The following is a 15,225-nucleotide window of genomic DNA, read 5'->3' as shown; positions in this document are numbered from 1 at the left end:
AATAAAAAGGAGGTACTTAAAGGTCCTCAAAGTAGAAAAGTCACCAGGTTCACATGGTGTGCATCCTAGGTTACTGAAGGAAATAAGGGTGGAAATTGCAGAGGCTCTGGCCACAATATTCCGATCCTTTTTGGATATGGGAGTGGTGTCAGAAGATTGCAAATGTTACACCCCGGGTTAAGAATCGGGAGAGTGATAAAACCAGGAACTAGGGGCCAATTAGTGTAACGTTGGTGGGTAAACTTCTAGGAATAACAAACCAGGAGAAAATTAATTGCGTGGGCTAATAAAGGAAAGGTAGCACAGGTGTTAAAAAGCAAATCATGTTTGACTAAGTTGATTGATATCATTGATGAAGTAACAGAGAGAGCTGATGCGTAGTGTAGTTGACATTGTGTACATGAGCTTTCAAAAAGCTATTTAATAAAGTGTCACATCATCGACTTGTTTGCAAAATTAAAACCCATTTAATTAAATGGAGAGTGGCAGCATGGACGCAAAAGTTAACTAAGGGATAGAAAGCAGAGAGCAATAGTGAATTGATGCTTTTCAGAGTGGAAGGTATGTTCCACAGGAGGTGGTATTAGCCACACTCCTATTTTTGATATATATTCATGGCCTGGATTTGAGTATACATGACATTATATCAAATTTTGCAGAGGATACAAAACTCAAATGTAATAAACAATATGGAGGATATTAACAGACTTCAGGAGGACCTAGACTGGTGATTTGGCAGATACATGAGAGACAAAATTTAATGTAGAGGAATATAAAGTGATATGTTTTGATAAGAAGAATGAGAAGGGGCAATATAAACTAAATGGTACAATTTTAAAGAGGATGCAGAAAAAAAGAGGCCTGGGGTGTAACTCTTTTCGAGTCAAACCAATAAACTACATTAACACAATAAGGGATAAATCAGGCACAGCCCCTAAGTCAGGTCAGCTGTAAAACCAAGGACAAAGTTTAAAGGAAACTTACAAACATTAAACCAAAATGTGATTAAAGGGGTCAACAAACCACCCCAGTCCCCGCGGTGCCCACCGGGCACGGAAGGCCTCGATGGTGCCGGCAGACACCGCGTGCTCCCTCTCCAGGGACACCCGGCCGCGAATGTAGCCGCGGAAGGCCTGGGGTGTATGTGCACAAATCTTTGAAAGTGGCCGATAAGTTCAGAAGGTTTTTTTTAAACAAAGCATATGGGCTCCTTGGCTTTAGTAGAGGAACAGAGTACAAAAAGCAAGGAGGTTATGCCAAACCTTTACAAACACTGGTTAGGCCTTAGTCGGATATTGTGTCAAATTCTTGGCACCACATGTTAGGGAGGATGTCAAGAGTGCAGAAGAGATTTCTCAGAATGGTATCAGGTATGAGGGATTTCAGTTATGTGGAGAGACTGGAGAAGCTGGGGTTGTTGTTCTTGGAGCAGAAAAGGTTGTGAGATTTTGTGGAGGTGTTCAAAATCATAAACGGGTTTGCTCGAGTAAACAAGGAGAAACTGTTCCCAGTTGCAGAAGGGTTGGCAACCAAATTTAATTGGCAAAAGAACTAGAAGTGACATGAGGAAACTTGTTTTAAATATTACCACAGCAAGTTGTTGCGATCCGCAATGCACTGCCTGAAAGGATGGTGGAAGCACATTCCAAAAAAATTATTCAAAAGAGAATTGGACAAATATTTGAAGGGAAAAAAATTTAACTGGATAGCTGTATGAAAGAGCTAACACAGGCATAATGGGCCAAATGGTTTCCTTCTATGCAGTGTCATTCAATGATTCCATGAAACAGATAGTCATACAATTAATGAATGGCATTTGTGGAATGCTAGCCGTCAGCATTGAGTAATACAGATTAAAATGTTAAATTCACATCCTCTAGCTTTCATACCTTTGGGAACAGGCAGAAACTTTGCAGATCATCTCATTGTTTGAACAACAACTTGTGGGAATTCACGTCATAAGAATAAATAAATCAGAATTCTATTCTGTTAGAAGAAGGTGGCTTGATGGAATGAAGGATCTTTTCAGTTAAATGCTTCATATTCTTATATAAAAAAGCACATAATATGCCTCACGCTTCTGAAAAGTGAAGATGTCATAAAAAGAGAGAAAGAAATAATTAGATAGACCTGTTTTCTGATCTACATTGTTTTAATGGTGGGATTAAACAATGATATTAAAAAATACTCATATGAATGTTTAGACCACATTAAGTTTCAAATGTTACAAAACAATGATACAGAAGGATTAAGAGGACTTCAAAGCACAGGGACAAATGTTCAGCTATTTACCAATATCATCTCAACTCCAAGGTGCCTTAGTACCTCAAGAACCCTATAAAGTTATGCTATACATAAACTTAATACTTGCTATCGGTTATGGTTACTATTTTGATGCCTTGCTATTAAACATGTTGTAAGAAGATACCATAGATCTCCAGACACTGACTTCTTGTTAACTTGAGTAGAAGTACTACTGGAAATTATTTGACTGCACGTAGAAGGGATATTAAAATTACATTATAATCTCTCCAGTCCAGAAATCTGGAAGCACCAGTTGTCCAGAAATTTTCTGAGCACATCCAACCATAATGTTACAGTACTTTGAGCGCAGAAACATTAAAATTAGTCGTTAAAATAAGTAAAACCATTTATTGTTGCTGCTTTTTAATGTTTTGTCACAATTTTATGTTGCAGGTAAATATTTATACCTATTTTGTTTGCCTAAACACAAGTGTGAGACCCTGGAATTCTGATGTCATTCTACAATCCAGAAAATTCCAAAATCCAGAAATGACTTGATCCCAAGCATTCTGGACTGCAGAGGTTACAATATATTTGATCAACTGATATGAAAAGTCTTTTAAAAAACTTTCGCAATATATGAAAATTACACTGAGTAAAGCATAACTACTTTTAACAGAACAAACAGATTGTATTTATAGAACGTATTTTAATACTGCAGGATGCCCTAAGAAGCTTCACATATGATGAAGTACTTTTTCAAGAGCAGTCACTGTAATAACAGAGAAATGTGACAGGCAATATTAGGTAATTTTCTTTTAAAGAAGAGTGTTGTTGGTTCAGGGATAAATGTTGATGAGAACATTGGGAGAACTCCCCTGATCGTCTCTGAACAGTGCAATAGGATTTTTTACATCCTCCTGAGAGGACAGACACAACCTCCCACTGTACAGCACCTTACTGTCTTCTCTGGAGGGGGTTTGAAAAACAACTTACATTTATATAGCACCTTTAACGTAATGAAACAACCCAAGATGCTTCACAGGGGCATTTTAAAACAAAGAAAGACACCAAGACACATAAGGAGATATTTGATCAGATGACCAAAAACTTGGGCAAAGTGGTAGGTTTCAAGGATTATCTTAAAGGAGGAAAGTTGAGGTAGAGAGGTGGAGCGGTGTAGGGAGGGCATTACAGAGATTGGGGCCTAGGCAACTGAAGGCATGGCCACCAATGGTGGAGCAGTTCAAATTGGGGATGCACAAGAGGCCAGAATTAGATCAGTGCAGATATCTATAAAGGGTCATGGGGCCAGATGAGATTACAGAAATAGGGAACGGTGAGGCCATGGAGGGATTTGAAAACAAGGATGAGAATTTTAATCCAATATTGCTTGACTGGGAGCCAATGTAGGTCAGCAAGCACAGGGATGATAAATAGCATGGCACTTGCTGTGAGCTCAGACATGGACAGCAAAGTTTTGGATTACCTCAAGTTTACAGAGGGTAGAATGTGGGAGACCAACCAGGAATATGTTGGAATAGTCACATCTAGAGGTAACAAAGGCATGGATGAGGATTTAAGCAGCAGAGGAGCTGAGACAGAGAAGTTACAGAAGCGGAAATAGATGGTCTTAGTGATGGCACAAATGAGAGGCCAGAAGCACATCGTCAGATCAAATGTGACACCAAGATTGCAAGCAGGCTGGCTTAATCTCACAATGTTGCCAGGGAGATGGATGGAATTGGTAACTGGGGAATGGAGCTGGGGCATGGACCAAAAACAATGGTTCATTCTTCACAATATCCAATTGATATTCCCAATGAATGGGAAAATTTCTGCTCATCTTGTATTGGATGTCAGATAAGCAGTCCAATAATTTAGCACCGATGGAGAAGTCGAGGAAGATGGTGGTGAGCTAGGGCTGGGTGTCATCAGAACACATGTGAAAAGTAACACTGTGCCTTTGGAGGATGTCGCCAAGGGGCAACATGTAGATGAGAAAAAGGAGGGGGGTTTAAGGATAGATCCTTGAAGGGATACCAGAGGTAACAGTGTGGGTGCAGCAAGAAAAGTCATTGCAAGTGATTCTCCAGCTACTATTGGATAAGTAAGAATGAAGCCAGGTGAAAGCAGTTCTACCCAACTGAACTACAATGGAGAGGCATTAGTATAGGATGGTTTGGTGGTCAATTGTGTCAACGGCTGCAGAGGGGAGGGGAGAGTTGGCCTTTGTCACAGCCACATAGAATGTCTTTTATGACTTTGATAAGAGCTGTTTCTGTACTGTGGTAGGAGTGGAACCTGATAGGAAGGAATTAAACATGAAGTTCCGGAAATGATGGGGAAGGATTCGGGAGACGACAACACATTCAAGGACTTTGGAGAGGAAAGGGAAGTTGGAGATGGGACGCTAGTTTGCAAGAACAGTGGGATCAAAGGTTGATTTCTTGAGGAGACGGGTGATGATTTAAAGGAGGAAGGGACAACACCTGAAGAGAAAATGCTACTCCTGACTTGAGAGGTGGGAATGCTAGCATTTTAATTTGCATGTATAAAACAAAACTCAAGTTCTACAGTCACAAGTGAATTACATTTGTCTTTCAAATCTGTACCTTAAAATAAATAATTCGCCACTAAGGGGGCAACTTTTTTTTTTAAATGGTTTTTGTTTCAACACTTCACACAGTTTAAATGTATAATTCTCCTTCTGTTAAACTGTTAATAGAGCAGAGGAATTATGTCAATCAATTCTACAATGCAATGTGTGATGCCACCAGTTATATGGGAACTACCTGTAGGCAACTATCACATTACTGGGAAGTGAAAAGTGACACCACATCCAACGTAATAAGAACAATACTTTATGAAAAAATAGCTGCATGTAATATGATTTGTATTCCTACTTGTGAAACTACCCAACTCACACATGGAAACTAAATTCATATTACAAAGAATTGATTGAAGTAAGTTTACACACTACCTATGAATCAAATTATACAATTATTGTTTAAAGAAATATGAACAATTTATAGGCTTGGGAATGAAACACATTCTGAAGCAATGCCAGTTGGACTAAATTCAAATAATAAATTTGGTGGGGGTAGGGCAGGGAAATAATTATGATTTGAATTTGATTTGAAAGCAACTTGGCCCATTTCTTTACAAAATGAGTTGTTGGCCAGGGACAAAGAAACAGCATCTCTATGTGGGACAGAAAAAGACAAACCTATTTAATTAAGATTCACACTAGTCAAAGAAAGTGGTGGTAGTGGTCCCACATCCAAGTGATTGTCCAGTGATCTCATGAAATTTACGACTTCAGCCAAAGATCATGTGAAGGAGTAGAACATAAACACAGTACTATGGGAATATATATGCCTAAATAAATTACTTTACCATCATTGAGGTATATATTAAAGTCAGCTGTTCATCATATTGTGGGGATATATGCCTTAGAGAATTCTCTGCATTCAGCTAAGCTCTTTGACAGGTGGGAGATGAGGTTCAGGTAATGTATCTGCCCAAGTTTCCTAGCAGTCAATGTAAGAATCCAAGAAACCTCTCCACTGGTCACAGGTAAAACAGTTAGAATGTTATCACATTGTCTGACTGTCAAGTCAGCCTGTCCCAGCAAACAGTTTATTTTTTTAATATACATAGAGTCATTACAGACAAGAAGAGGCCCATCATATCTATGCCAGCTCTTTGTAGAACAATCCAGTCAGTCCCATTCCCCCATTCTATCTCTGTAGTCCTGCAAGTTTATTTCCCTCAAGTGTCCAGTTAATTTCCTTTTGAAAACATTGATCATCTCTGCTTCCATCACCTGATAGGCAGAGAGTTCCAGATCATTCCCTCTTTTAAAGTCCTTCTTCACATTCCCCATTGTATCTCTTGCCCAAAATCTTAAATCTATGTCCCTTAGTCCTTGTACCATCAGCTAATGGGAACAGCTTTTCTTTGCATATCTTATCTAAATCTGTCATCATATAAACCTCAATCAAGTCTCCCCTCAATTGCCTTTGCTCCAAATTGCATTTCTACAGTGTCTCTCGCCACATCCTAAAGCATTCCACAGCCAATGAAATAATTTTGAAATGTAGTCACTGATTCACTACTGTATTGTAGGAAACAGGACAGCCAATGAAGGCATAAACCTGAAACAAACCAATATCCAAGATCTTTACATGGCCACTATTTAACACGCCTCACTGAAAATGTTGGTCCAAATGGAACATGTAGAAATGGAAGTATTGACAGTCCATTGCCATGTAAGATGCCACAAAGCACTGCAGCTGCCCTGTAGAATCCATTAATAAGAGTTAACCTAGACCTCTGTTTCATTTCTTATGCTTTTACTGTGCATATGCTTCCATTTCTATTCAATCCCTCATGTTGATGAGGCTTTCAGAATAGGCATTACTCCCATGCATTTGGAGACTTCAGATTTGAATGAGATTCAGACTATCTTCGTACTGGGTGGAGCCGAAAACAAATAGCTATTCTAAGTATCGAAGTTGGTAATCACCCTCTCCCCCGCCCCCCCCCCCCCCCCCCCAATAAGTGTTTTCTTTCACCCCCTCCACCATGAACTGCCCTGCAATCACCACACAACACTCCTTTAAGAAAGGATCGTAGTTAGTAAACTGGAAGCAGCGTGCCAACATTTTTCTAATTGGTTAAAAAGAAAGTTTGCTGCCCTATAACTGGCAGCACGTTGGAAGTTATGGTTTCCAAGGACAAGCACATCTTTGGCCAGGTCTCGGTACACTGGAGGGAAGAGAGAATTCGGGGAAACAAACAGAAACTCAAGACGTTACCCTCTCTGCAACAGCTAATGTTTACATCATTCATCAAACTGGAAGCAGGAGGACCGCGCCCGCTGAAGCTCGGACACATCCACACATACAGACTTAAACCCAAAAAAAAAGTTCCTGCAATGAATGTTTCCCTAATTTAAAACATGTCCTTTACTCATATCCAGTGAACTTCGGCAGGCTGGTTCATTTCGTGCCGCCTTTGAAAGCTACTGCACACAACTCAAGACAATTTCAGCGTCTGTAACAGTCTCTCTGGGCTTGAGGTGGTTCTTTAACAACAAAAAAACCTCACACAGCACCAAGTAAATTTGGATTTAACCTTCATCTCGGCTAGTCATTAAATATTCGATGTAAAGCGTTCAGACCTCAGGGTGTGTGTGTGTTGAATAGTCAGTGAACAGAATCACTCTGCTTGTCTTGTACAGATTAACCTGAGATATGTGAAGCATATGGCTGTTAACCTTTGATTCATCGCCCTACCCCTCCCCAAACTCCATCTGATGCCAAATCCAGCAAAACAACTCAATGGAAGTTAATTGTGGGGAGGGCGGAGAGAATTCAAATCATTTTATGATCGTAACACTTAAAGGAAAATGATAATGCAATTACTTGGCACAATAAATGGAAAACTTTCTGGTAGGTAATGAGAGTGAAGAGGATGCAGAGTTGAGCACTCACCAGGACCACCACAAACCTCTCCTCCAGCTCACTGGGCTCGGGCATTGGCAGTTTCAGAGGCATAGAGTGAGCCCGCAGATCCGTGTGTTGGGAATCCATACTTCCAGCGTTTCCCATGACTGTGCCCCCGGACCGTGCCGATTTCCAGCCTTTCCTTTTCTTTCCGAACACCGAATCAAATGCAATGCAAAAAAAAATCCCGCTGTGATCTTCCTCACTGCCCCCCTTCTCCTTCCCCCAGCTTCAGCACATACACACTCTCTCTCTCTCTCTCTCTGTGTCTGTCTGCCTCTGTCTCCCCGCCTGGAATCTCAGCAGCCAACACCAAACCCACAATGTGTCTGCAGATCTCCCTCTCCCTTCACCATCATAGCAGCCCCTGCAAGACAAACCGCCGGTAGAGTGGCTGCTCTCTCATTCTTCTCTCAACCCCTTTTCCCTGTTGACTGTCGGACGGAGACAGAGGGTCGGGTCTAGCTGTTCCTTACACAGTCTGGGCACCACTCCCCGTGTGTGCAATGCATGATTCAGCTGGAGCAGTGCAGCCAGCTAATCCCCAGCTCCATTCACACAATAAGCGCTTTGATCAGAGACACACCGACAGCCACTCACCCCGAGCAGCGTTTGCGCAACGCGCACACCATAGGGGTGGGAGGGCTTTGGATAAGCTTGCTGGGAATTGTAGTTCTCTGTATGATGTTGAAATGTATTATAAGAGATCTCTCTGAATGTTACCGCATTGTGATGTGTTCAAAGCCTCCAGGGAGGAGGTTAATTTTCATTTATTGTGTCTGTTTGTTTATTGAATCTCTTTCACACTTTCCACAACAAAATAAACCTCATGCATTGTGATTTTGAGCAGGGACTCGATGTATATTGAGCTGTAATTTATACTCTGCAGACAATCGGGACCTATTTCTTCCTTTATGAATAAAATGCTTGCAATTAGATACAAATGAATGAACTTTATTTGGCGCCTTCCACATCCTCAGGATATCCAAAGTGCCGATAAAAGACTTGCATTTATATAGTGCCTTTCACGACTTCAGAAAGTCCCAAAGCGCTTTGTAACCAATTAAACACTTATGAAATGTAGTCATTATTATAATGTAGAAAAGTGGCAGCTAATATGAGCACAGGCAGCTCCAAAATAAATCATCTGTTTGAGTCATGAGGGATAAACATTGGCCAGGATACTCCTCCCCTGCTCTGCTTCAAAATAATGCCATGGGACCTTCTTCATGCACATGGAGAGGTTTGACTTAATGTATCAATCAAAAGACAGCAACTCCAATAATATGCAGTGGATAACAGCCTAACCTGCCCAACCTTTCCTCATAAGACAATCCACCCATTCCTAGTATGAGTCTAGTAAACCTTCTCTGAACTGCTTCTAACACATTTACATCTTTCCTTAAATAAGGAGACCAATACTGTACACAGTACTCCTTCAGTACTGCACTGAGGTGTCAGCCAAGAATATATGTTCAATTCCTTGGATGAGACTTAAAACCACAGTCTTTTAACTCAGGGTCAAAGAGTGGCAGCACCCAGTCAAACAGGGTAAGGGGGTAATTGTCTTTATATTGTAGAAGAATTGCAACCCCAATCAGGATGATTGACGCATGCTATTTTGATTCTGAAGTTTCTATGCAATCTGAATTCTTTGGCTGGCTGGTTTTTCACATTAGCATTAATTAGGACTCAGCTTTAATAATGTTTCATTGTCATTTTTTAAGCACCAAAGTTGGCATGCAATCAACATAAATAGCACACATTTTGTGCAGTGAACACAATGGCCCAGTAATGGTTTTACAAAGCTTATTTCACTAACCAGGAGATCAGAGTAAAGATTTTTAAGAGTGTGAGGCAATTTAATGTCTGTAAGTGTGAGATATCATGTTTTGAAAGGAAAACAAAGAATCAGTGTATATATTTAATGGAGAGACATTGAAGGGTGTAGATACATCTAAGGGTTCTAAAGGATAATTCCAGGAAAGTGTTTGTACAGGGTAGATAAAGCCACAAAGAATACCAACAGCATTCTTGGCTTTATAAATAGGGGTGTAAAATATAGGTGTAAATAAGTAATGATGAATTTATAGAAACATTGGTTAACTTGCAGTTAGAGTAAAAAGTGCAAGTTAGACACTCCATAAAAGAGCCAAACAGGTAAAATGGGCTGAGTGGCCTCCTTATGTGATGAAAAAAAGAAAGGAAAAAAAGGATATACGAATGGAGCAGGAGTAGGCCTCTCAACCCCTCAAGCTTGCTCCGCTATTCAATAAGATCATGGCTGATCTGATTGTAAACTCTCACCTACCTCCACGAACCTTTCACCCCCTTGTTAATCAAGAATCTATGTAGCTCCGCCTTAAAAATATTCAAAGACCCTGCTCCCACTGCTTTTTGAGGAAGAGAGTTCCAAAGAATCACAACCCTCTGAGAGAAAAAACTTCTCTGCCTTAAATGAGCAACCCCTTATTTTTAAACCGTGACCCCAAGTTCTAGATTCTCCCACAAGAGGAAACATCCTCTCCACACCCACTCTGTCAAGACCCCTCAGGATCTTAAAGGTTTTGATCAAGTTACCTCATACACTCCTAAATTCCAGTGGATAACAGCCTAACCTGCCCAACCTTTCCTCATAAGACAATCCACCCATTCCAAATATGAGTCTAGTAAACCTTCTCTGAACTGCTTCTAACACATTTACATTTTTCCTTAAATAAGGAGACCAATATTGTACACAGTAATCAAGATGTGATCTCACCAGTGCCCTGTACAAACTGAAACATAACCTCCCTACTTTTGTACTCAATTCCCCTTGCAATAAACGATAACTTTCTATTACTTTTCCTAATTATTTGCTGTGCCTGCATTCTAGCCTTTGTGATTCATGCACTAGGACACCCAGATCCCTCTGAAACTCAGGGCTCTGCAATCTCTCACCATTTAAAGAATATGCTTCTTTTTATTCTTCCTGCCAAAATGTGCAATTTCACACTTGCCCACATTATACGCCATTTTCCCACACACTTAACCTATCCTATGTCCCTTTGTAGCCTCCTTATGCCCTCTTCACAATTTAATTTCCTACCTATCTTTGTGTTGTCAGAAAATTTAGCACCCATATCATCTGTCCCTTCATCCAAGTCATTTATATAAATTGTAAAAAGTTAAGGCTCCAGCACTGATCCCTGTGGCACAACACTTGTTACATCCTGCCAACCAGGAAAAGACCCATTTATTATGGCTACCCTCTGTTTCCTGTTAGCTAGGCAATCTTCTATTGATGCCAATATGTTACCCCCTACACCAAGAGCTTTTATTTTCTGCAATAACCGTTGATGCATCATCTTATCAAAAGCCTTCTGTAAATCTATGTACAGTACATCCACCAGCTCCCCTTTATCCACAATACGTAATTCCTTCAAATAACTCTAATAAATTGGTTAAACATGATTTCCTTTTCACAAAACCATGTTGACTCTGCCTGATTGCCTTAAACTTTTCTAAGTGCCCTGCTATAACATCTTTAATAATAGCTTCTAACATTTTCCCTACAACAGATGTTGAGCTAACTGGCCTGTAGTTTTCTGCTTTCTGTCTCCCTCCCTTTTTGAATAAAGGAGTTACATTTGCTGTTTTCCAATCTCATGGAACCTTCCCTGTATCTAGGGAATTTTGGAAAATTAGAACCAATACATCAACTATTTCACTAGCCACTTCTTTCAAGACCTTAGGATGAAGTCCATCATTAGCTGTTAGAAAGCATTTAACATTTACCCACCATGTTGATGGCAGAGATGGGAAATTATAGTTAAGAAGTGAGTCTTAACATACTGGGACTATTTCAACAGGAGCACAGCAAGCTAAGAGAACTTCAATAGGGGTTATTAAACTATGAAGGTTTTTGATAAAGTGAATAATAAGTAAGTGAATGATAAAGTGATAATGCAGAAACACTATTTCTTCCAGTTGAGGAGTCAGTGGCAAGGGATCATCGATTTAAAATGTCACAGAGTGAGCAGAGAAATTAAGAAAAATGTCTTTTTACAGCAGGTTGTTGGACCATGGAATGTTTTACCACGGGAATTAATTGAGGCAGGAATTATTGCGACCTTTATCAGAAAACATGAAAATTTCAAGCTGGGCAAAGCACAAGGCTGTGGAGAAAACCAGGCTGTGGTATTAATTTTGGATTGTTCTAGCACACAACCTGTACAGAGACAACAGACTGAATGATCTTGCTCTATGGTGTAAACATAACAATTACTACTTTCCTATATGTTCATATACTACTTTGTGTTACAGTCATGTTCATATTTTGTCGAATACTCCCTTGGCATAGAGTTCACTCTATCAGTGACCTAATGACTTGCTTACCCCTTTCATGAATAGATGGGAGCTCTCAGCCTTGGTTCAGTGGTAGCATTCTCGCCGCTGAGTCAGAAGATCACAAGTTCAAGCTCCATTCCAGAGACTGGAGCATGTAATCTGGGCTCACACTTCAATGCAGCATTGGGGGAGTGCTGCACTGTTAGATGTGATAGCTTTCAATTGGGATATTAAACCAAGGCCCTGGCTTCACTCTTAAGTGGATGTAAAAGATTCCAAGGTAGGATGTGAAGAATAGCAGTGTTTTGGTATCCTAGCCAACATTTATCCATCAAAAAACATTATTTTTTTAAAAATACCTGATATTTAGCTCATTACTTTTTGCATAGTGGCTTGCATTATTCCTTCTGTTACAAGTGGCAAGAACTTGCAGGTCTTTATTGTTAATCAGGATATTGTTACCAAAATCATTACGCATTTCACAACCACTTACAGTGGTTGAGAGGCTTATTAATTGCTAGAGAAGCATTAAGGGGTTATTATTGCAGATGCGTCATGACTAAGTTACTCATTGCTGCAGTCTCTTAAGGTGGCGGGACAGGTAGATAAGGTGGTTAAGAAGCAATGCGGGATCCTTGCCTGTATTAGCCGAGGCATAGAATATAAGAACAGGGATGTCATGCTGGAACTGTATAAAATGCTGGTTAGGCCACAGCTAGAGTATTGCGTGCAGTTCTGGAATCTGCATTATAGGAAGGATGTTATTGCACTAGAGGGAGTGCAGAGGAGATTTACTAGGATGTTGCCTAGGCTGGAGAGTTTTAGTTATGAGGAGAGATTGGATAGACTGGGGTTATTTTCCCTGGAGCAGAGGAGATTGAGGGGGGGCATGAATGAGGTGTACAAAATTATGAGGGGGCATAGATAGGGTAGAGAGGAAGGAACTTTTCCCCTTGGTGGAGGGATCAATAACCAGGGGGCATAGATTTACGGTAAGGGGCAGGAGGTTTAGAGGGGATGTGAGGAAGCATTTCTTCACCCAGAGGGTGGTCGGAATCTGGAACTCACTGCCTGAAAGGGTGGTAGAGGCAGAAACCCTCATAACATTTAAGAAGTATTTGGGTGTGCACTTGCAATGCCATGGCATACAAGTCTATGGGCCTAGTGCTGGAAAATGGGATTAGAATAGTTAGGTACTTGGTATACCTTGGTGTTTGACCGGCGCAGACTTGATGGGCCGAAGGGCCTTTTTCTGTGCTGTAGACCTCTATGACTCTATGACTAATTAAATATTTGAAAACCTTGTGTTACTACAATTTGAATAGCGTTATTAACAGCCATTTTTTCATCTGTTTTCCCTTTAAGAATTCTGGATTCACAGTTCATATATTTCAGCTCTTCTAAATGTCATTAAAACTTTTAAAACAGATCATATCCAACAATACATTTTATTGGACAATTTTCTCGAACGCATCTTCCCCCAAAAGACCCAGCAATTTTAATAAGAATGCACAAGTTTTCTAAAACAGTTGTCATTATCTTTCAATTCTCCCTCCTATTTTCATTGAATAGTCTGGACTGGGAATTTATGCCCCAAAATTCAGTTCCTGACTCATCCCTGTAACCACAATATCCTGTTCAATACTATTTACACATTCAAAACATTACTCAAGTTAGAAGGGACTAACTTCACACTGCATTATATGTGGTGTAAGGTATCACAAATAGGAACAGCATTAGTCAAAACATGAAACGCATACTCCCACATCTGATTCATACACAGCTACGCACAGCTAGCCCTGACTAAACATTAAATCACAAGTGGGAACATCAGTATCAGTTCATTGGATGCAAATTAATAATAATAGGCAGAATTTTGCCCTTGGCAGGCAGGCTCAGCGGAAAGCAGACTGCTGCCTGCGATTGGCATGGCACCGTGATTTCCCGCTGGCGGGCCAATTAAGGCCCGCCCAGCATGAAAGGCGGCTGGGGAAGCTCCGAGAAAGGCCGGGCGGGGGCAGCTGCATTATGTCCACCGGGTCTAATGGCAACCCAGCGACTGATTCTAAACCAGCCCAGGCAGCCCCTGGAAGGCTGCCACGAAATTTCGCTGAAGTCTCGGTGCATTCCATTGCGGTTGCACATGGCAGGCAGGAGGGCAGGTCAGCAGGGCAGCTGGCCCCGTGTTTCTCCGATGAGTGCCTCGCTGCCCTCCTGGAGGAGGTGGCAGCCAGGAGGGAAACCTTTGCCCCCCGAGACAGGAGGAGGCTCCTGCCCCTCACCTAAAAGGCCTGGGAGGAGGTGGCATCCTGGGTGAGCAGTCACGATGTGCTGAAGCGCACATGGGTGCAGTGCCGGAAGCACTTTAACGATCTGCTGCAACCGGGAAGGGTGAGTACCGTGTTGACATGGGTCAGTGTGCAGAACAGTTAAGAACTGGCCATCTCCATGTGGACCTCAGGGGTGTTAGGGTGTGAATGGCAAATGTCAATGACGCAGGAGCTGGCCAAGAGGGTGAACCCTGGACTGAGTGCCTTGCGGCTCAAGGGCCATGAATTGGCTGAGCCCTGCGAGGTGTTCCTCAGCTGGGGTTGGTGAGGCTACAATGGCGATGCAGGTACAGGGTGGACTAATCACTGCTTTTCTACCCTTTCAAGAGAAGACATTCCATAACAATATTGAGGGGTCGCAGACTGGCAGGGGACCCCCACAGCTTCTAATTCTGACACGCTATGAGCAGGAGGCACTGGAGCTCAAGAGGCACCATGCACCTCTGTCAAGCAGCAGCGGTGAGGTTGGGGTGCCAGATGAAGTTAAGAGTGCAATGCACTGAGGTGAGAATGTTGGCTATTGCAGCCATTCTAGTGTTGTCTCTATATTGATGTGAGCCTCGAAACTGGAGACCCCACTGATAATGGAAAGATGAGGGCACCATGATGCATGTCTCATCAGGGTGCCAGGCATGCACAGTCAGAGTGTCATGACTTAAAGTAATGATACGTCCTTCTCCCTTTTAGGCTCACCAGCAGGCAGTCGCAATGAGGAGCCTGAAGGCCCACTTCTGACCCCGGAGGACCACCATGCTGAGCTCGCACCAGTGTCACGCCCTCTCTCTGTCAAGCAGGCACTAGCACAGGTA

The 15,225-nt window shown here is 41.6% G+C and overlaps 1 protein-coding gene across 6 annotated transcripts in view; it reads right to left on the bottom strand.

Annotated features, from left to right (window-relative positions):
• The window catches only part of LOC144686670 (formin-like protein 2), a 266,760-nt gene extending 258,402 nt beyond the window's left edge, over positions 1-8,358 (bottom strand). For 5 of the 6 annotated variants that reach the window (XR_013577971.1, XR_013577972.1, XM_078552176.1 and 2 more), the window contains exon 1: positions 7,746-8,032. Coding sequence is in view for 4 of the 6 variants with exons in the window: in XM_078552176.1 (XP_078408302.1) it covers positions 7,746-7,862 (117 nt within the window). In the remaining 2 variants the exon portion in view is untranslated. Of the gene's footprint in view, positions 1-7,745 lie in introns of all 6 variants that reach the window. The other variant, XM_078552178.1, reaches the window with a different exon arrangement.
• Between the last annotated feature and the right edge of the window lie 6,867 nt (positions 8,359-15,225).

The sequence above is a fragment of the Cetorhinus maximus genome, chromosome 11 (genome assembly GCF_964194155.1).
Source record: "Cetorhinus maximus chromosome 11, sCetMax3.hap1.1, whole genome shotgun sequence".
Taxonomy (NCBI): domain Eukaryota; kingdom Metazoa; phylum Chordata; class Chondrichthyes; order Lamniformes; family Cetorhinidae; genus Cetorhinus; species Cetorhinus maximus.
The sequence above is the reverse complement of the archived record's forward strand: the minus strand, read 5'-3'. Positions and strand labels throughout refer to the sequence as shown.